At 32.6% G+C, this 22977-nt stretch overlaps 1 protein-coding gene across 5 annotated transcripts in view; it reads right to left on the bottom strand.

Annotated features, from left to right (window-relative positions):
• The window catches only part of LOC145937503 (low-density lipoprotein receptor), a 31073-nt gene that overhangs the window by 3505 nt on the left and 4591 nt on the right, over positions 1-22977 (bottom strand). The window contains exons 3-14 of one of the 5 annotated variants that reach the window (XM_083040561.1): positions 22267-22392; positions 11618-11740; positions 9327-9446; positions 7894-8016; positions 4630-4865; positions 4274-4475; positions 3669-3980; positions 3225-3525; positions 2843-3134; positions 2125-2605; positions 1229-1312; positions 33-301 (exon numbers count right to left, since the gene is read on the bottom strand). In XM_083040561.1, coding sequence (XP_082896687.1) covers positions 33-301; positions 1229-1312; positions 2125-2605; positions 2843-3134; positions 3225-3525; positions 3669-3980; positions 4274-4475; positions 4630-4865; positions 7894-8016; positions 9327-9446; positions 11618-11740; positions 22267-22392 — 2669 coding nt within the window. The remainder of the gene's footprint in view (positions 1-32; positions 302-1228; positions 1313-2124; positions 2606-2842; positions 3135-3224; positions 3526-3668; positions 3981-4273; positions 4476-4629; positions 4866-7893; positions 8017-9326; positions 9447-11617; positions 11741-22266; positions 22393-22977) is intronic. The other 4 variants (XM_083040563.1, XM_083040562.1, XM_083040564.1 and 1 more) reach the window with 4 other exon arrangements.

Here is a 22977-nt window from a genome sequence, read left to right as displayed (position 1 = left end):
ATATATGTTGTGAGAGAAAGCATTAATTTTACCTCCTCTCCAACTGTAGCTGCGGGAAGCGGAAATCTATTTTTTTCAAGACTAAACTGATCTTCTGTAGTCTTCCTATAGACGGGATTATCGAAGTTCATACTAGTGACATTACGATGAAGATAATGCCTGTAGCAAAGTACCGCCACAAGGGCAAGTAAAAGTAGTCCTAAGGACACTACGCCTATCACGATGCCGGCGACTAAGCCAGGATCCGTTGATTCGGTTGCTAAATTTCTCTTTCCATCTGCATCTGCTGAGGATAATGGATCTAAAAAAAGCATATTAATTATAGAGTTTTAAGCTTAATACAAATCAGAATGTTATAATATATAATATTACAAATCTGAAGAAATCCCAAAAATTGTCCTCTACTTTTCATTACACACACATTCATTACAATTCATTATTGTAACAGAGTTAAAATAACTAATTAATACTTTCATAAATTCATTCTGTAGCGATGTACAATTATGTTTAAGAGTATGAGATAAGAATCTAAATAGGACATCGACTAAGAGCATTCAACTAAATTATACTCTTATGCTATGAAAAAGATTCATGCACAATATATGGCATACTTATATTATGCAAAAGAGTTCATAGAAGTATGCTTAGTAATACTACCTTTATGATTTTGTATTACAATTAAAAAATGTATATTAGTAAAATAAATAATCAAACTTATCGATTGCATATAACCAATAAAATCTGTTGAACAAATAACAATAAGTATTAATTTGATATATTATATAAACTGCTTTAGATGAGTTACTTTTCTTCTGGATTCATTGATTAATATAGAAATTTTTCTACAAAAACACGAGTTTAAGCAATAGATTCTCGTTATTTTTTATTTTCCATATTAAATATCCTTAAACTTATTTTCAAATTATACACTTATTAAAATTAAAACAAATAAGATTTTAGTCTGTACACCTAAAGTTTAATTCTTAAAAAGCCTGTCAAGCTAAAAAAAAAAAAATATTTATATCTTGATATTTTTGTAAAATTATGCCAATATGTTTTTAATTAGAGATTTTATGAAACCCAGTATGAAATATATCCAACTCAAAGATGAAATCATGAATCACCGTGAATTAATAGATAAGTTAATTATAGTAGTAAAGTTGATTAAATGTTTAATATATCCCAAAAAGCGCATACATTAAAGAAAATATCATTCAACCAAACTTACTGAGAGTCGTTGTAACATTCAGAGGCTTGAGCCTCTGGAACGGCATCATAGCTGCTTGCGTGGACGGTGCTATGGTCGTAGTAACTGGAATATTCCAAATTCATGCAACACGAATGCAAATAAATGAAATGATATAAATAATGAGCTCGTAACATCTTCCAATTAGGATCTTTGTCACATTAATAAAAATTAAATCTTAAACCTTTACAAATTCTTGATAGAGGATGATTGATTTTGTACATTAGAAGTTTCAATGCATACATTCAAAAATACATTTTTGTAACATACACTATGTTTTTTCGCATCCAAGCATTTGCATATTTCTATAATACTTTACTCATAAATGTATATATTGTCACACATGCAAGATGATTTATAAAACAGTTTTGTGAGAGATTAATGATTATATGCGTGTGAGTGTGTTATGTATGTAATAATTCCCGAATATAAAATGTCGAAACACTTGAATTGAAAAATGATATTTTGTACTCTTTTTATCATTTTGCATAATAAGCGGAATTAAAAATGCGCTAACGACAGCATGCAATGCTCTCTAAGAATATATACATATTTCATTCCCATCATATGCTGCGCAACATAAGATTAAAGAATGACGAACAGCTTTCCATTAATCTATTCATCTAGAGGAAAAGATTTTGTAATCCGTAACATGCAATGCCATTCCAAGTATTTGCAAAATTTTGTTTAAAAATGTCTCATTAGTTTCTTGTCGTTATGCCAAACATGATTTAATACCCAACAGTCAACACATTAATTTATTTGTTTCTCGCGTATCGGTTATTACTAACGAGACGGTTGAAAATTGCACAACAGCGATAATTCAGTGTCAAGAAGGTCATTCGTCAATCGTGATATTTTTTTTTGTATTGACTTACCATTTTCCACGCACATCAATCCATCGGGAAGTAACCGTAAGCCGTCGGGACAGGCGCATGACAACAATGGCGATTTGGAGTTGATTTTAGGTGCTGGTAAACACAGATGACTGCAATGTCCATTGACAGCCTGACACTGATTCATTCCATCGGGCTGTCTATAAGGATGATATACATGGACTACCATCGGATGTTGAAGCGTTCTGATCGACGTTACGGCTTCTACTTCCTTCCCGGTAAATTTGTTAGCTTTGAAGATCGTTTCCTTGTCCCAGTCGGTCCAGTATACATAATCTTCGAAGGTTGTAATACTGAAGGGATGCCTGAGATTATTTGGAGAGTATAGAACCGTTCGTCTACCGGTACCATCATAATTGCAGGAACCTATGATGTTCAACTTTGCATCTACCCAATACACTCTCTTGCCGATCAAGTCTAGAGCTAAACCATTAGGCCATTTGACATCATTGCTGACAATCACCTGCAATAGATACCTGGATATTAGAAATAGTACGGAAAACATGATCAATGCACTTTATTAGTCAATGACTCATTCTTTTTGTAAATTACATTCGAAAAAAATTCTTTATTCTTAAATAATTCTAAAAAAAAAGAACCTAAAGTAAAAATAAAAAAAATAAATGCATATGCATACACAAGCGTATATGCGCACATAATATATTCAAATAATGCTAGATAAAAAAATTTGTTCTTTTACCGATCGATGAGTGCCATCCATGCCAGCTCGTTCAATGCGAGCCTCGTCACTCCAGTCTGTCCAAAACATCCAACCTTCCAAAGGATTCAGAGCTATAGCCCTAGGTTCCTGAATGCGATCTCGTATCAAAGTCTTTCTCATATTTCCTTCGAAATTGGCCAATTCGATGGTATCTTTTCCGGCGTCTGTCCAATAAATGTGACTGTAGATCCAATCAACTGCCAATCCGTCCGACGTAGTGAGATCGTTCTCGATAACGACTGTGCGCTCATTTCCTTCGTCTATTGGAGCTCTAAAAATATCATTCAATTATTGTTTCTCAACTAGATGCTTTGTTTCAGCTGTAACAATTACTATAATTACAATTACTATAATTACATACTTGTAAATTTTCTTTTCGCTAATATCGCTCCAAAAGATCATCCCAGTGCGGAAGACAAAATCCAAAGCTGTTGCCATTTTTGTATTGTTAACAATGGCAGTCATTTCTTGACGGTCTAGAGCTACCTTTCGGATATCGTGTCGACGGGCGAACAACAGGCTCGCGTGACCTTCTGCAGCTTTACAACGTGTCGAATTCCGCGGATCTTTAAGATAACCATTGGCACAACTACACTTGAAACTGCCCTTCTCATTTTGGCAAAACTGAGAACAGTTGCCGGGTTCCAAACATTCGTCAATATCTGGAAAGATAAAATAATCTTTCTTTATACGTTACAAACACAATTTGAAAGATATGGCTAATCCGATGGCTGCAATGAGGGATCGGGGAGAAGTTTTAAGAAAGTCTTAATAGTATCTGAAAATGCAGTAACTTCTTCCTTACCATCGCATGTGCGATTGTCGATGAGTCTATAACCCGCGTGACAATCGCATCGATAACCAATAGGCAGATCGGTACAAATCTGCGAGCATCCACCATTGTTTTTCAAACATTCGTTCACTCCGCAAAGCTCGGTGCTTTCATCCTCCCAGCCGATGCAATCTCGATTTCTGTTACAGACGTTCTCTAGAGGAATGCACGAACCTTCACTACATTCGAACTGAGTCTGTGGATCGCAGCTTATTATTTTGCTTGTACAATTCTTCTCGTCACTTTCATCGGCGCAGTCGGCTTTACCGTTGCAATATAGATGACCTGAAACATATAAATCGTTAAAAATCTAAAATATATACGGCGATTATATGATACGACATATTTTTTATTGAAACTCGAGATAAAATGATAAAAACGTTATTTTGTACAATATAACTTATTAATTTTCAGAACTCGATATCCTAATAGATATAGACACACCAAGGCTGAATCTAATTTAATTTGCAGTCATTTTATTCATACGTGGAAAACGTCGTCATCAATTAATGCGGATTGATAATATATTTCGTTCATTTATTATTAGCAATTTTAATATTGATAATGATGATAAATACCCGAGATGCAAGAACGTCGATCTTCGCATTGAAATTGATCGAGCCTGCAGGTGATATTGTGACATCTCTGCGGAGATTCATCCGCACCATTCGGGCAATCCTTCTCACCATCGCACACCCAGGTCTGGTGGATGCAAGTAACACCATCGTCGCAATCAAACTCCCTCTCGCAATGGCTGATTTTCACTTTGTTCGGAAATTCCTAAAAAGATGATTATTTTTCAAAGATAAATGATTTGTGCATCATATAAATTATGCACTCGTTAATATTTTTCTCTCTTTCTTTATTTTTAATGTCGAAACAACTGTATGAAGCATGATACTTTGGTGAGAGTAGTACAAGAAAGAAGAAGTACCTTGCATCCTATTTCGTCGGATCGATCGGGACAATCGTAATCACCGTCGCATCTCCATCGCGACGTTATGCAATAATTCTCGGAACACGCGAAATCAGTGCCAGGATGACAAGTTGTCGGCCCACAAGCTTTCTCATCGCTGTTATCTCCGCAATCATTATCGTTGTCGCACACCCAGAGCTGCTGGATACAGTGCTTATTCGCACAGGTGAACTCGTCAGATCGGCAGGTGTCGTCTGGGAGCAAAAGATTTCTTTATGTGAGAAAGAAATGCAGCGACCTAATTTATTTGCAAACAAAAATTCTCTTTCGTTATAATAAGTGAGACATTGATCTTCACATAAAAGTAGACACTTGATCAATATATAGAATATATAAAATATATATACACAATAGAAATACGAAGCTCATTGAAATAATTCTCTATTTTTCAGTCAATGATTGAGATAACAATTGCAGATATTTATGATCACAGACTTTTCTTAATACACATATCACATATAATTTGAAAACGAAAAATTCATTACACCTAATGAAAAAGCCACAACTAACATTTTTAAAGATAGTGTAAGTATGTGATAATGTTCATAGCAATTAATTAAGAAAAAGAAAAATTATACGATAATTATAAAGTAACGCGATGTTACATTATAATGTAACTATACCCAATATAGTCTAGAATTCGATAATGTCTTAGTTAATAGCGCTCTTTCTCTTTATCTCTCCAATACTTATACTCTGAATTTAAAACTTAATAATATCAGCTGATCCGATAACCTTTCGTGATAATGTGCGTCTTTACTTAATTCCGCAGTAACTTTAAACTTTTTGTAAAAAAAAAAAAAAAAAAAAAAAAAAAGAAATATGTACACTATATGATATAGGTTTAATTACTAATCATCTAATGGTAAATTCTCTCTTATAATTAGTACAGTCTGTCGAATTTGACAATCTATCAATCAGTATATTTAGTCTATTTTTAAATTGTATACATATAGTATAGATTATAATAATTGTTGTAAAATTACTTTGTAAAATTTTTGTAAAATTCTTCCAAAAAAAAATTTCTCAAGAAAGATCCAATTTCAGCTATTGTGAAATACATAAACATTATAATTTTAAAAACAATATGAAACTTCTCCAACTTTAAGTAGATCATATTGGGGGGGGGGGGGGGGTACAGATGTTTTATTATTAATTATCTATTTTAAGGCTCCTGAGTGCTCACCGCGGCCAAATTGGATTGTGACGTCAGAAGCGAGAAAGCACACGCTGAAAATTCTTAGATGCCATTTTTTAATGAAAAGATATTTCAATTAAACAGCACTTCAGATGGCTTTAGCACACTCTTAAAAAATCCCGAAAACTATCCTTTTCCCTTTATAATCAATCAACATCTGTAAAATGATCGAGATATCAGACTTTGACATGCGGAATGACTGCGCATGTGCAAAGACCAGACGGACTGGGCTTCATAATATTACATTTTACAGCTGTTGATTGATTATAAAGGGGAAAGGATAGTTTTCGGGGTTTTTTAAGAGTGTGCTAAAGCCATCTGAAGTGCTGTTTCATCGAAATAGTTTTTCATTTCGAAATGGCATCTAAGAAATTTTTGCGTGTGTTTTCTCGCCTCTGACGTCACGATTTCGACATGGTCGGCAAGGAGCCAGGAGCCTTAATTCACAGAAAAATAAATCATTGACTGAGAAATAAATTGTGTAACATCACAGCTTTTACATATCAAGATATAATTTAGTAATGATACAAAAATTTACATCAGGATAAAAACGATATAGACGTGCAGCTTTAACGTAATAATTTGTGCACAAATAGAGTGAATTAATTGAATCAATTAGATTCGTTAGAAGCAAAAATCATATTTTGATTGTGCTATTACGAGTTATATAATCGATTACTCGCGCTTTCGATTTCCGCAAGGAATTAGAGAGCTTCGAATAGATAGCTACTCGTAATTTTAAGCCGGATAATTATCTCCTCCTCGATATGCGATACGACTCAACATCCAATAAAAGAATCTACCTATTAAATTGCACTCTCAAGTATTCCGATCGGAAATTAAATAATTAAAAGAGAAATAAGATAATAAGTGCAATAAGATACTTACGGTTATCATCAAAGATACATGAAGAAAATAAAAGATATAATTATATAAAGCACAACAATTGGATTGTGGATAACATCTGTTTTTGACTCGATAATTTCTTTCTTTGGATAAATTTGTTTTTATGTCAATTCAATAATTATATAGATGAATAAAAAATATCGGATAAACATATTAAAGTTATTAAGAACATTACAAATAATTTGTCAACTTTGTGTATGAAACTTCCTGTATTTTAATTTTTCGCGTGAGTCTAAGTATTTTTATCGACTATCCATTGTTGTAAATCTTAATACTATTGACCGGCAAAGTAGCAAGGAAAGAAGAATCGACAAAAATCAATACGGAAATAGAATCGACATGAATGCGATAATTGTCATCGTAAAAGTATAAATAACGTAATTTGTGTGCAATCCATTTTAAGGATAAGATAAGATGACCTGCGACGTAATATGTGCAATTTATTTATGAATAGTGTGCAGTTTGCAGTTTAAAGCACGACTACGACTATTTTATTATCGCACGTTTAGATTATTTTCGCTCTATTCGTATTTTAGTCATCACACAAACCATCCCTTTACTTATAGGCAACCTTCACCAATAAAAAGCGATTTTACTTTATTCCAAAAGAATACTACTCAATCATCAACTTTTATCACAATTGTTTTCGATTAAAATTGTCACTAAATTTTTAATGTTTATGCGCTCGACAATATCCTTTGTCCACGTGATATTTAAAATTTTATAGTTGCTACACAACTTTAATACGTTTATTACAATTTTCACAGTATTTTATAATTAAATTTAAATTTGCTTGCATTTTTTCCGGAATTTAGATAAATTTTTAATTGAAACTTTTAACGTACAAAAATATTTTGAGATATCTTCCTCTGATTATTAAAAAGTATTAAAAAAGTTGCGACCTCAAAGTTTCAGAAATATGTATATGTACGATATATTTTATAGAATTGCATGCATGAGTATAGCAACTAATTCATACATATAAAAATCAAGAGATCTTGACTAATCGTCGCTCGTGTACAACGTGCAAGATACAAGATATACAACATGTAGATCTCATAAAGAGAGATAACAAAATGCAAGCGTATGGAAAAGGTAGCCCACGTGCAGAAGCTTACTGCACTCAGCCTCGTCTGAACCGTCCGAACAGTCTGGGTTGTCGTCGCACATCCATGTTAATGCCACGCACTCGCCATTTCCCGAATGGCATGTGAATTGTTCTGGCGTACAGCTTTTGGATCCTAGACAAGATGACAACTGCATTGGACCACTTTTGAACGCGAATGTACGACGCACTCGTTCGAGACGAAACCCGCGAGATGAACACTGTGATTATGTCGCGATAGACCTCGAAGACTTAGAGATTGCATCCTTGCATCGAGGGCACAGACGAACTTAAAGTATATATCCGAAAAGTATAAGTGTCAACAACAAATTGAGAATCTAAATTCCAAACCGTCCTCCAAATTCCAAGAAATCAAAATTAATCACTTTTTTCTAGCATGAAGATAGAAATGTGATTAAGTACAAAATTACATATATTACATGCAGAAACATTGTAACTTTCAGTCTATCGATTTATATAAAATTGATTTTTATGGTAAAACCAATTTTACATTGATCATATTTTTAGCTTCACATTTTTAGGATAAAAATTTGATTAGTTTGAATTTTCTTGGGATTAATATAGTTTGGAAGTTATATTTTTAACTTGTTATATAATATGTATGTGTTTATCTACGTGTAAATTTACCCCATTTTAAAATTCACATTTAATGAAAGATTTTTCATCTTTAATGAAAGATTTCGATAATTAAATAGCATGCGCGCAAAACAACGCCCGTATAGAAGCACACACAAATTCCACCGATTAATTATCGAGATAGATTTATAAAAGGCGATTGTGACGTTTCACAATATTAATTTTTGCTACATCGCACTTTATCGCGCCACCGATCCCATCGATTAATACACAGAGAGAATTTTCTCTTAGAATTTACCCTGAAAATCATGGCAATCGTGGGACAATATGATATGGAAAGTATTTCATGAGAATTTCTCAGATTAATATTTATCACAATAAAAAATAATAATATAAAAAATAATAATATAATATCTATCACAATAAAATATAAAATATGTTTGATTAATTTTACTAAACTGTATAGAATTAAATACTGTATAGGATAAAATTAATCAAACATTTTATATTTTATTGTAATAGATATTATTATTTTTTTGTGATAAATATTAATCAGAGAAATTCTCATAAAATTCTTTCCACACCATATTGTTCCACGATTACCATGATTTTCAGAGTATAAATTCTAAGAGAAAATTCTCTCAGTGTATATTTACGCATGCAATTAATGATTTCAAAACCTTCTACTATCACGTGACAAGCGATAGATCGCATACACAAGGATGCAATCTGCGATTCTACGATTCTGCAATTTGCGCTTTGTCGTTTGTTCCGTAGCTTTCCGGCTGATCTCCTCCTTGGCTGCTTTCCGGTAATACCTACGCTAAGATACTTATCCGCGCGACTTACTGTGACAATTCTTCTCGTCCAAACCGTCGGTGCAATCTATCTGGTGATCGCATACCCAGGTCTTCGGGATGCACTCGCCCGGGCTGCACTGGAATTCCGTTTCGTTGCACGGTATCGCTCCTTTTTTTCGATTCAATATTTCCGATTAACAACTTTTAATATAGGAAAAGCGTGCAACTTAGAAGACTTGAGTTTCACGTCTTGCGGATGCTAAATATCGCATGCGAAAAGACAGACTAAGATATATCTACACATATATCTTAGTTTGTATTCAAATATCGATATTTTGCTAATATGACAGATAAAATATTGGTATCAGAAACATCGAACATCAGAAGCAAAGCGTCAATATTTTGATATCAGTATCTATACACTATCAGTGACAGTGACGCCTGGCAACAAAATAGTCTGCTCTTTGACACTCGATGCATTAACATGCCATTGTTTTCAGATTCACGATGGAATAAAATAAAAGAGTCGCGATCGCGTTTCATTTAGTGAAATAATGCTATAAACTATAAACACGTACAGAGCGTCCCTCATCAATTGCCATTCCCTTACAATTGTATTTTTTATATAAATTTAAATCGATTTTTCTTTGCAAAAATATCGGGAGAATTCATCATTTATCATTAAAACATTTTGAATTTCAACATATCATATATCTTTGTAACTAATCCTTAAATTAAAATTCTATATCAATGTAAATTCAATCTAAAATTAAGAGAAAAATATAACTTTATTATCCACTGAAAAATACCCATTAGAGATAAAATAATTCGTTATACCGTCGTTTATTAAGTAAATATATATAAAATGGAAATAAATAGAAAAGAAAACAGTAAATATTTATATAACAGTAGATGAAACGCAAATATACACTTCCCCCTCTAAAAAAAATTTACAGTTTCTTTGAAAGGTTATCGTTTTTTCTATTGAAATTATAATATATAATCACAATAATGAAACTCGATTGCGTCTCTCTACTTTATAATTTGTGGAAATTTTTAATGATCTACAACGCAATTTACATCATAATTGAAATGATTAAATGCACGCATAATTATATCGGTCAAAAGGGCTTTGCTGTCAGCACATACACACGCACATATATGCGCTAATTAATATTAAACGCACATTCCACTATGTAATTACGATCGCCTTCAAGGATCGATGGGATACAATTAAACTAATCGATTATCATCAATACTGCTCTCATGATACACATGACAGAGGGAAATATGTAAATATGTACAATAGTTGTGTAAAATAATGAGCAATTTACAATTTTAATTTAAAAAAAAGCATGTTTCAATAACATTCGCAAGAAATTTTATTAGATAATAAATCGAGTAATAATATTAAAGTCGTAATTCCATGAAAAATAGGAAATGCTCTTATTACTGAGGAACACTCTGTATGCGTCAATATACTTCACCTGCTGTGAAACCGGTCTTCAAAGTTGCACTTTCACATACCAAAACCTTTTACAGCCGGGATGCACTATATTCGGCTAAATACTCATTCTGTGTCAGATAATTTAACACAATGTATATTGGTAATATAATTTATAAGAAACTAGCAAGTTTTCAAGTCTCGATATTTTCAAATAGTTACAGTATAAAGTTAAAAAAAAAGCACGTTGTTACACGAATAACGTGCATAACATTTTTCTCATAAAACATTATTAGAAAATATTCAAAGGTGTTTTTGTCTTTTCGCCCTGCTTTTATAAAGTGGAATTTATAAAGCGTAATTAATAGAAACCGTAAATTACATAAATTGCGAGTTTCATGTTTTTGGACATATAGATGCATATAAAGCTTTCTCAAAGGAATAAATGTCGTGTATATTTTATTGGCATAGAAGTGAAGAGATATTAATTTCACATCTATCTTACTTTAATAAATATTTAATTTGCTACATAGAGTTAATTTAAATATATTAGTTTAAATATTAAACCGGCAATTAAATTAAAATCAAATTAAATGTGTACAAATATTTTTCTTGATGCAATATAAAACTAATTAAAACTTTTCGTATTAGAAATTTCTGTTTATAGGAGAGATTTAAAAAGATTATTAGAGCAAAACACGCACTATACCATAAATTAAAAAAAATTATTATCTGATATCTTCTCTAAAGACAAAATTTTTTAGGAAACTAACCACATGTATTTCTTGCATCCCCTGCATTTCTCTCAATGAACTTTATAAGTTAAGCAGGACCGAGAGTATTAAGTCAAAATATATTTACACATGATGTAATGCAATTAAAAACATGGAACTTACTGCAGACTGCAGGATCCTCGTCGGCGCCATCCGGGCAATCTCGGTCACCATCGCAATGCCATATATTCGGTATGCATCTGCCGTTGGTGCACTTGAAGTCCGAGTCCTTGCATTCCTGGGTGTCTGAAATGTTCATATAGGAATGAGCGACGGCGCCGATCGGGATGATAGCCGCGCACGCGAGCTGCAACAGGATGCACGTGCGCCAAGATGCGGCCAAGAGGCGCGTCGAATCTCTGCCACGGAGTTGCATCGCGAGAGAGATCTTTGTTATTTGTCCTCTGCTACGAGCAGATTGTACCGTACGAATATCGCGCTATAATAACTCGAGAAAATCCCAATGTTTTAATCCTGAGAAATTAATCCTCAGACGTCATTTCAATGCGCCGAGGAGATCTTCGAAGGAGACTCCTTCGCAGAAGACGATTCCTCCGCACGAGTCTGTAAAGACTATATATCACTGGTAAAGTTGGCAAAGTCTTGCCGACTTCGATAAGAAAATGTTCGATACTTGTGAATTATTGGAGCACTTGTAAAGAAGAACTCATCGATCGGCGCTATTACTTCATCGTGGAAGTTTCGTCAGAAAGTATACGCGAGCGCGAACGATGTAAGATTACAGCTCCGGGTCAGCAACTGGCGGGACGATACTCTCGCGATAGTGGCTGCGGATTCTGTAAGGCCGCAGCCTGGCAAAGGGGTCCCTATATAAGGGGCTTGGTATACAAGCGGTGGTGGCGGCTGCAGAAGAAGAAGAAGAAGAAGAAGGAGATACAAACACGAATCAAAGCCGTGACTCTTGTTCCTTATTACGCGTGTAACACGTTTCTTACGTTTTCCTGATTTGTGTGGGGAAATCGCGTACACGTGTGTGCGGTACATACCTAATTATGCGAGTTTCGCTTAAATCCTGATCGGTTCAGACTATCTCGAGAGGAAATATATAAAATTTAAGACTATTTTTTTAAATAATTATAATTTGTTAGTTAAATGAAATTTTTACCTATCGACGATTTTATAAAGTTCTTATTTTATTAACGCTATCAATTATTTATGTGTCAATTTTCAAGATACCAAGTCAGATAATTTTGGTAATTAATAAGGCATGATAGCGTAAAAGAAAGAGAATTACCCTTTAAAATAAAATATTGTGATGCATATATATAACGATTACAAACAATGGCGAGGTATACTTTAAATAGAGCGATACGTGATGTAAATATAAAGAATTAAATTATCCGCACGTTCGAAACGAATCGAAATATATATTCAGCGCCAACATTCAAGTTAATTTAATACATTCGGCTCAGAATATACAGTTGCAAAAACACGATAACCCTGACCGTTTCTTATTCTGCAGAGAATAAGACCTGAATTACCTTTGAAATAGAAAAAATGTAATGCGTCCTTGGTTACGCTTAGTTCGTTAATTCTGTTTTAATTTGTTCGCAAAATATTTAAAAAATCGTGCTCATTTATCAACCTTTGTTTTAACAAGCTTTCCGAAACTGTTAAATATGCATGTTAGTTTACTGCTCTGCCCTCATCAAGCGTAATATTTTTTCCACGTAATATTTTTTCTACATTTTATAATATTATTTTGTAAAAAAAGTAGTAGAACTTCTATTTTGTAGATAAATAATAACGAAAAATATCAAGTATGTAACGTATGCATCCATTATTTTATCTAACGCAAGTTTTCGAAATATTATACGTTGCAAGAAAGCCACATAAAAGCAGCCAGGGAACTATCTTGTTTCTCAACAACTTGCGAGTTATTCCTCGTAAATTTATACAGCTGCGTATCTGTATAAAATTGTCGTGACATTTAAATAATTATATCCATTTCACTACTCTTTTCACTACTTTTACGGCGTTGTGCGATACGAATTATCAAAGAAAATTACGTAAATCCAGATATTCTGCGTGTAAATAAATATACCAAAGAAATCTATATAAAAGATCGTCAGACATGAATTTATAAAATATTAAGTATCGTCACTTATCAAGCGTTCTCTTGGAACGCATATACGACATAGCGCGAACTATGCACAATGATAACACGAGGGTGGCATCGATAACGCGCGCGGTCAGACATTGCTACAAAAATACAAGAAATAGCACAACGAAAGATAGCATCGAACTCTAGAAAGATATCAATAAATAAACGAAAGCATTTTAATTGATTAATTGAGCACAAGATTTACTTATCATCGCATATTTCTCAATTCGATGCGAATAAATTACAGTAATCACATTTCTCTCTTTTCTCCTTTATATTTTTAATATTTTATTATAAAGATATTAAACACACACAAAGAAAAAGAGAGAACACATACAGAGTATTCTATAAGAAATAAATCAACTGAAGAGATTATTTGGAAATAATATTTATTCTCTAATAATAATTCTGATTCTAGAAATCTTTTTTTAAATAAAAAATGTTAATTTATTAATACGTATATAATGTTATTATAATGTTTTTATTGTTAATATTATAACATGATTATTTTTTTAGATAATAGCCATTGGCAATAAGATTTTTATAAATCTCAAGCTTTATTAAGCTTTATTAGCTTAAGATAACTAAGCATTATTTTCTTTACAAAAATATTTTTAAAGGAAAATAGTGAAAAATATATATAGTAGCACGACAATAAATAACATAATATAAAATTGGAAAATATTGTACTCAATATTTATAGAATTATCGCATTTTTAAAATAAAAATAGATCAAACAAAATTATTATTAAAGAAGAAATTAAAGAAAATTCTCTTTTGAACATTTCTGTTAAAGAAAGCTTTAAATCATGCGTGAATCAATGAAACATGGTAATACTGCATTTTGATCAAACAACTAAGGATGATCGAAGGTCTGAACGCTTCGTTTGCAGAAACATGATTCTGAGATATTTGCATCTAAAGCTTTTGGCACATCGAATGTGGATAAACGAATGCCATCGTTCTGAATAATCAATATGTACTATAAAATAGAATATACATATATTCCATATAGATATATAAAATATGCAATCGATGTATATACATGGCAAAGGATCGACTCTCCATCCTAGTTTACTTTTATTTATTTAAAAATTCGTTGGTAATAGATGTCGCGACCCACATCTTTTTTTTTTAAATAATGCATAAAAATATTTATAATATAGTTGACTATTTCAATTGCTCTTTCAAAAATAAAAAATATAAATATATTTTTCTGTCAGAATCCTACACAGAGAGAATTTTCTCTTAGAATTTACTCTGAAAATCATGGTAATCGTGGGACAATTTGGTATGGAAAGAATTTTATAAGAATTTCTCTGATTAATATTTATCACGATAAAAATAATAATATCTATCACAATAAAATATAAAATATGTTTGATTAATTTTACTATGCAGTTTAGTAAAATTAATTAAACATGTTTTATATTTTATTGTGATAGATATTATTATTTTTATTGTATTAAATATTACTCAGAGAAATTCTCATAAAATTCTTTCCATACCAAATTGTCCTATAATTATACGATGATTTTCAGAGTAAATTCTAAGAGAAAATTCTCTCAGTGTATAGAAATCGAACATTTCTCTTAGAAAAATATCGATTATTTAAAGTCAACAATCACTTTTGATGATTGCTGCAGATATTGTGCGCTATATAGCACACCAAAAATCGCAGCTCATGCACAAGGTGCAAATATACCCGAGACAGGAACGCGGTCAGTTTCTGGTTGTAAGAATCTTGTTTCTGAGCAGCCGTCTCGTCATTCCCTTTCCGCTCGTTTGACTTTCTGTCCCACGACTTAAATTCCACGCTTTTATTATTTTATTAACGATCTTTCAATCATCGCGTGCGAGCAAAGAGATACCCGTGTGGATCGATTATCTCGTTCCTAGATTCGCTGTATATTGCCATGCAATATCGAAGTGTCTGACAACTCTATTTATATACTGACAACTGCCACCAAATTCAATGACCCATGATAAGAGATCGTTCAAATTAAAGTTCAATAAAAGGAAAAGACGTTATTGATTTTCCAATCTCTTTCAAATTGATATTCTTAGAAACAAAATTTCGTATGAAAAAAATTTTATTCTACTATTTTCTCATTTGCATTAGCAGTTAAGGAACAATGTATATGTATATATTATCTGTTGAGGAAAAACTACGAATAAATTATAATTAATGTGTCGCGAGGCCATCTATTATATTCATACTAATTTATTAGGTCTCGAGTTGCAGCGCAACATTCAGATATAATATACAGGCATAGAAATTTGACCCCACCCATTATATGCACCCACAGAAAATATCTTCTTTACTTATGATTACGACTGATTAACCTAAAGATCGTCCTATATTTTTTGTTTTTGTAAAAAAGACTGAACAATTGATACAATACGTACGGAGTAATTTTGATGTAAATACAAAATGAAAAATTGCACAATATGAAAAATTAATATCACAATTATGAATTTATTCTCGTTATTTGTATCCGAATTCATTATATCTATTGAGAATGAAGAGAATTTCGCGGACGGCTTCACAAGAGTTAAACGCGCAAATGATTAATTAATGAACGTCATGTAATTATTGTATCAAATTACGCAGTGGTTATTATGCCGCGAGTTGTTGTCACATAATAATCCATGCATTTCCGAGCTACTAATATTAGATATTAACGGGAGATACGAGAGAATATTTATTATCCTCTTCTGTGTGTATATATGGCGCGCGCGCGTGTTTTCTTTTATTAAAAATATTGTCAAAAATTCTGTTTATATGAATAAAAATTTTCTGTTACGCTTTTATCATACATATCTAATGAAAAAATATGCATTTGAGCAAAGTCATATGAAGCTTCAAAGTAATCCTAAATATATAACGTTAGCTCTCTGAGTTAAAAATAAAATTTGAAATTCAAATATTGAAATTCCAAAAAATAAATTCGTCACTCTTTTCTCTCTTCTTTTTCTCAACATAAATTCTATACAATGTTTGCGTCATTAACTTTATCACAACTCAATATATCTTTGAAATCTTATTTATTAGCTACGTTTTCAATAGGAAATCCAAATTAATTTTTGTTAAAAAATAATTGACATTACTATTTCTAAAATGATACCCCGCATTTATGGTAAAACTATTCATCCAAAATAATTCAAAATGAGTATCTGTATACAAAATCTTGCAATTTTTATTGAAAAAATCTTTTTCCAAAACTTTGATACTTTTGCAAATATTGATTTGTGACAGAAAATTATTAATATTTACATATCTATGCACAGAACGCGTGTGAATATATATAGGATGTTCCATAGCTGTAATACAATCAAGATGATTCTAGAAAAATAAATGGAAAAGATTGAATAAAAAATTTTTTTACACAAAGTTTTGAGAGGAAAGTAAAAGAATTTAAATCTTATTAAAAGATTTAAATCTTATTTAAAATGTCACATATGCAGTATCTCGCGAGCGTCACTTTGCACGAAATACCAATTTAAAAGTGAAGGAGAGAAAAACGTCATCTGTATTCGCCGTTCAATGGCCTGAAAGATTGAAATAGACTAGGCAATAATACGTTCGACACTATCACCGTGAACGATTACGTGCATTATGCATTCATCGCGGAATACGCTATACTTTCTGTAAATATCGCTTTTCACACATGTTGTCACATGTGAATCAATATTTACTACTACGGAACATTATTACGATTATATCGTTCAAATTGACGTTCTATTTATTCTTCATTCGCCCTTTAGGTCCATTTTAATTGGGATCAATTCAATTCAATTTTACCTATTAAAAGTATGTAATCCCGTGCATCTCCATGTTATCTCTATCTCTTTGGTGTTTTAAAATTAACATATAACAATACGATTTGGAAGCGAAAGATAATTAGAGTGTATTTGAGAATTGATGGGAAAGTATATTTGAAATCGATTTTTTCTTTTGGAAAACGTTGATATCACATGTCATAATTTTCTTAATTTTAACATTTATCAACTTAATAATTATGTAAATTAAAATTTGCCAAAATAAGTTTTCCTGAAATTGAACAAATATAATAATGTTTCATTATTTATTTTGTATTTCTAAAGTTTCACTCTTTAACTTCCGTATGTATGTAACATTTAATATGTAACGTTCAGCTAAATAAGATTGAAGCTTTGCAGTAAATAATTGATTAAAGCTTTTCACTATTATTTTCTTGCCATTATACATAATATATGCTGATTTATATAGATTTTATAGATAATAAATTTGTGCGATATATCACCATTTGAATGTATTTTAAATTACTTTTTGGTGATTTCGAGAAAGAGCTATTTAATGTATCGTATAATACTATTAAAACATGTATTCACAATAATAAAATTTCCAATTTTAATTCTATAATATTTAATTACAGAATATATTTATTAATGACATGTAATAAAAATGAATTCACTAAAAATGACACTGAACAATGACTAATGATTGTCGCGAGATTTTGCTAGCATTTTTTCAGTGACGTAGACCAGTCGATTGATTTCAATTGAGTTAAAAGTTGTTAAGCACCAGTTGGTATCTAAATATGAAGACATAGGATAAAGTTCGAAGATTCCCACGACACGTAGATATCGCAGATCTTTTCTCAATTTCTACAGAAAGAGATAATTCTTTTCTTTTTATGCTAACCTTCTTTTCGGAGTTCTGAATCTATGTTCTTGCGAATAGTCAACTATTTCAATAAGATATTTCAATAAGAATGACCAATTTTTTAAAATTCTTTACCTGTTATTGATAGATGTTAATAAGATTTCGTTCCATCTTTGCGGTGCGTATCGCGAAATCGCGGGTCGACGCGAGCCGACATTCGAGAGCAAATCATGCGATCCTATACATGCCATGTCGTGACTGGCTTTCACCATAATTATATGGTGCGTCGGTAGTCGCCGGACAACCGAATCTGATGCAACTGACGCGAGCCTTGCGCTACAAAATGCACGTCGAAGAACCCTGGCGAATGAACCCAATATAAAAAGAGCACAGGACGAAGAAAAGGAAATAAATTCAAGGGCCTGATGCAACATCGCCTGAGCCTAGCGTATCCGAGTGAAGGCATTGCCTTAAAGAAGGTTGCCTTCAATCAGGTCGGCGAAATCAATGTTATTAATAATGAACCTATGATTCATCTCGCTTAAGTGTATTTGAATGTTTATAGATCGTTAGCTTTATGCTTCTCGCTAATAGATATTATTATATTTATCGATATTAATGTCCATAAAATTTTCTATTAGCTGATAAAAAATTTTATTCTGGGTTCTCTATTAAAATTTATAATGAATCGTTCGCGATCTTAATTAATGATAAAATTTAATCGTACGAGGAAATAGCACATTAAAATATTAACCCGATGTTCGCCGAAAGGAAGTCGAAATAATCGATTAGTTGAAACATTTAGACAAGCGAGAGAGAATTGACTAATCATATGTGGGATTCGAGATCTCGGACTGAAATAGCGGACGACACGCGAGAAACCGTGGCTAAAAAGAAAAGATAAGGAGTCGACGTGAATTGATGGTGGAATTTGCGTGATCGCAAGATGCAAACCCTGCGAATATTCCGAGAAACGACAAAGGGCAAAGTCGGTTCGGTTCGTTTGGCAGCCTCGTTCGTTCTTACCGCTCCTTTTCGCTCGTTAGCACTCTTTCCCTCGCGATCTTCCTTTTCCTTTGCCTTCTCTCTATCTTATTATTTCACGTCGTTGCACCATCCTGCCGCAGTTTATCTATTTAGTTACTTATTTAGCTGCTTGTTTATTTGCCCTCTTGCAGCTCGCGTAATCAATTTATATAAATGTAGGAAATCTACGGGAAAAATGTAGAACTTTAAGAAAGTCCACACACACACATATTACGGAGAACATAATATACAATCAACTATGTGATGAGATGAATTTCGAAATATAACCAAGAGAAAGAAGAAAAATTATATAAATGGCGCGACATGTCAATTTTTTAAAATATAGGCCGATCGATAACATATACATTCACTGAGCAAAGCAATATTGATAATTAAAATTTTACAACTCAAAAGCAATCAATATCTCGACGTTGTAAATAAAAAAATTATTTTAGTTTTCAACAATATACGGTTTAACAATAGACTATTGTTCACTTCTTTTTCACGTCATCATTACTAGGTGTATTATACTTAAATTCAATATCTTTTATTTCTCATTCAAGATTATCTAAATCGCTCTTCGAGTGAATAATTAAGTGAGTTAATGAGACAAGATAAATGCACTAACACGCGCGCCGCAGTTTCTGTTCTCTAATATAAAAGAAATCAAATTAGATCACTCTGTCTGATGCAAGATCAACGAAAGGCTACGTCTTGCTTGGCGCCAGTTCTCATGTGTATGCTTGATCAGAAAAACTAGGCGCACTTAGACAAGGACGATGAGTTTTTATCGCGCAAAATTATAGGAGACGGACTATAATTTATCAAATTATTGCGATTATCGTTTCTTGTTTTTTTCCGCTTGTTATAAAACTTATCTCCAAACTTAAAGCGCTCAAAAAAGGCAAGAAATTATTATGTATTACTATCGCAAACTTTTCATTTTCTTATTGCTACTGCTTCTTATATATGAGCCTTTACGAAACCAAACTAATCAATTCGACTTTTTGTAAATTTCTTAATTTCAGAATACTAGAATGCATGATTAGTGTCCCGGTACAAAAATGAAGAAATTTATAAAAAATTGAATTGATTAGTTGGGTTTCTGAGAGGTTCATATATCGGTCGTGCAAACGTTTACGATGCAAACTCGAAATCAACTGCTGCTGAGAAAGCTACGATGTCTGTATATATAATCTTTTCATTCCTACCATAATACAGAGATACATTATATATAGGATTCAACAGTAGCTTGCACATAGTAATATTCCTTCTTCCTCATAATATTCTCTCGCTAAACATATTGCAAAAGTTTCTCGAATAATTTATAAAGCAAAGTTGAGACTGTTACTGTCGAGAGATAAATATGCATTCACGAGATTCAAAATGATTTCTGCTTCAAAAGGATTCGAAAATTATATAAGACTACATTGTGATCTTTAGCTCTTAACCGAGTTTCAATAATAAATCAATGAGTGCTTAAATACATTGCGTCAAAGAATAGGTCAATGGAGATGCAAGCGATTTTCAGATGATTGTAATGTAACAATTACACGAAGAGGGACATAGTTATTTATGGTTGCTTATCCGTGTAAAAAATACGGTCGTAGAAGAGTGCAATCATATAGATTATTAGCTATTTATAGGAAAAAATAAAAAGTGAATGTAATACATATGCTAATAAGATTGTCATCGTATTTTTATCATCATATTTTTGACGATCTGACATCGCTTGATGCGACTTCCTTTTTAGCACAAATCAAAAGTCGATATAGCGAGAAGGAAAGAAATGAAATTTTCCAATTAAAGAGAGATATTTCTTGTTCGTTATACCCTATCTATACGTATATGATTTGTAAGAGTCGAACGAAAATATCAGAAACCAAAGTTTAGTTCAAAATGTAAATGAGCAAAGCGCTTGGCCAAGCGCGCAGATTATACCCACCCCTAACTCGTACGCACTAACGTAATCATATTATTATGGTTGTTAAGCGTTAACTATACGTCAATCGGGATCGGTTGACGCATCAAGTCTCGTAAATGAATCCCGAAGTGTGCGATCGATCGAATCGAGATTGGCTAAGCGATGGCTTTAAAATCGCAGCTGCGAAAATGAGGTTTCTCTCCCGCGCTGCGTTGGAACATTCTATTCGGAATCAATCAAATTCGCCGCAAGAACGCGCGAACAAACACGCCGACGACTTGTTTGTCAACAAATCGCTTCATTTAATTAACGAATACACGCGCACGCGCACAGGTGAATGGAAATATATTTGCGATAACGATATATACACGCGCATTTCGCGCGTTAATATATGTATATGTATAGCGCGAAATTTCCGGAATGTCTTATCATAGCTTCATTTCGTATTATCACGCGCGCATGCAATTGCGCATGCAATAATACTTCCGTCGATATTGACGCTGTCACGACTGCACAATTGTAAACGAGATGCGACTCATAAATATTTAATGACTCGCCGATCAAAGTGCGTTACGATGCATAAATCCGTGACACCGTGCAGTTTTCTGTCGCACAAACATTTTCCCCCCAAAAAATTTTGAAAAATGAACGAACGCATTTCTATTTTATCCGGTCACGAAATTCCACATCTCCATGGTTATTATTATCTCTGTAATTTTGCGAAGTATCTCGGTAAAACTATAATCTCTCACGGTGTTCATTTAAAATCATATGTAAAATTTAAATCTAAAATGTAAAATCAATTAAAATGCGAATTATTAGTGACGAAAATGATAGAAATTTACAAAATCCTCGCGCCGAAAGCAGTGCTCCATTCGTTTACGCAGCGCCAATATTTGTTATGTAAAATGATGTTTGTGTTTCGGCTCTCTCATACACGAATTTGACGCGTCAAAGGATTGCGCAAATTTACGTTCGATCGTATACGGACTACGGACCGCGTCGACGTCAATTCGATCGTATTTCGCATAATTCTACACGTGACTTACATTTGCACTCCTCCGGGCTCTCGTCGGAATTGTCGGTACAGTCGTCCACTTTATCACAGACCCACGAGATTGGAATGCATCTGCCATTGGCGCACCGGAACTGCCTCAAAGGACAGGCTAATTTACCTGAGAACCAAAGAAAAAGTTTACTAAAAAAATGAAAAAACAAAATAAATTATTAAGTACAAAAAAATGTAAAAAGTTACATTTAAGTAACAAGCAGATCGAGCAATTTTTGATATATAGTTTGATATGCAATTTAAATTTTTTTTTTGCTTAAATTTTGTTTCTTTATACATCGCGGACTTTATAAAATACGTCATAAATCAACACATATAAATGAATTGAATGAAAATGCCAAGATTTGTATGCGGTTTATAATTAGAATGATTCGCCACTAGAAGACGCGACTATGAGATATGAGAATGGTTTAAGTGCAATAATGATAAAATCAAATGTAATCTCGTAGCTCATTTGTGTTAACTGATCGACAAGGTTACTTCGCAATTCTTGTTCGAGACAATAGCGATAGATACTTAATATGCACAGACAACTGAACGAAAAAAAAGAAAGAATAAGGAAACCGCAGCAATTTTCATCTCTATAAATATGATATTGAATTGATTCGCGTATATTATTAATAAAATATTATTAATGTATTATCACGCAATATGTTACGGGTTTTTTTTTTTTAATTACAAATGTTATGAT

This window comes from Prenolepis imparis, unplaced genomic scaffold (assembly GCF_030444845.1).
Source record: "Prenolepis imparis isolate NDT839.2.m4 unplaced genomic scaffold, iyPreImpa1.0 SCAF_6, whole genome shotgun sequence".
Taxonomy (NCBI): Eukaryota; Metazoa; Arthropoda; class Insecta; order Hymenoptera; family Formicidae; genus Prenolepis; species Prenolepis imparis.
Note: the sequence above shows the minus strand (reverse complement) of the source record. Positions and strands in the feature narration are given on the sequence as shown.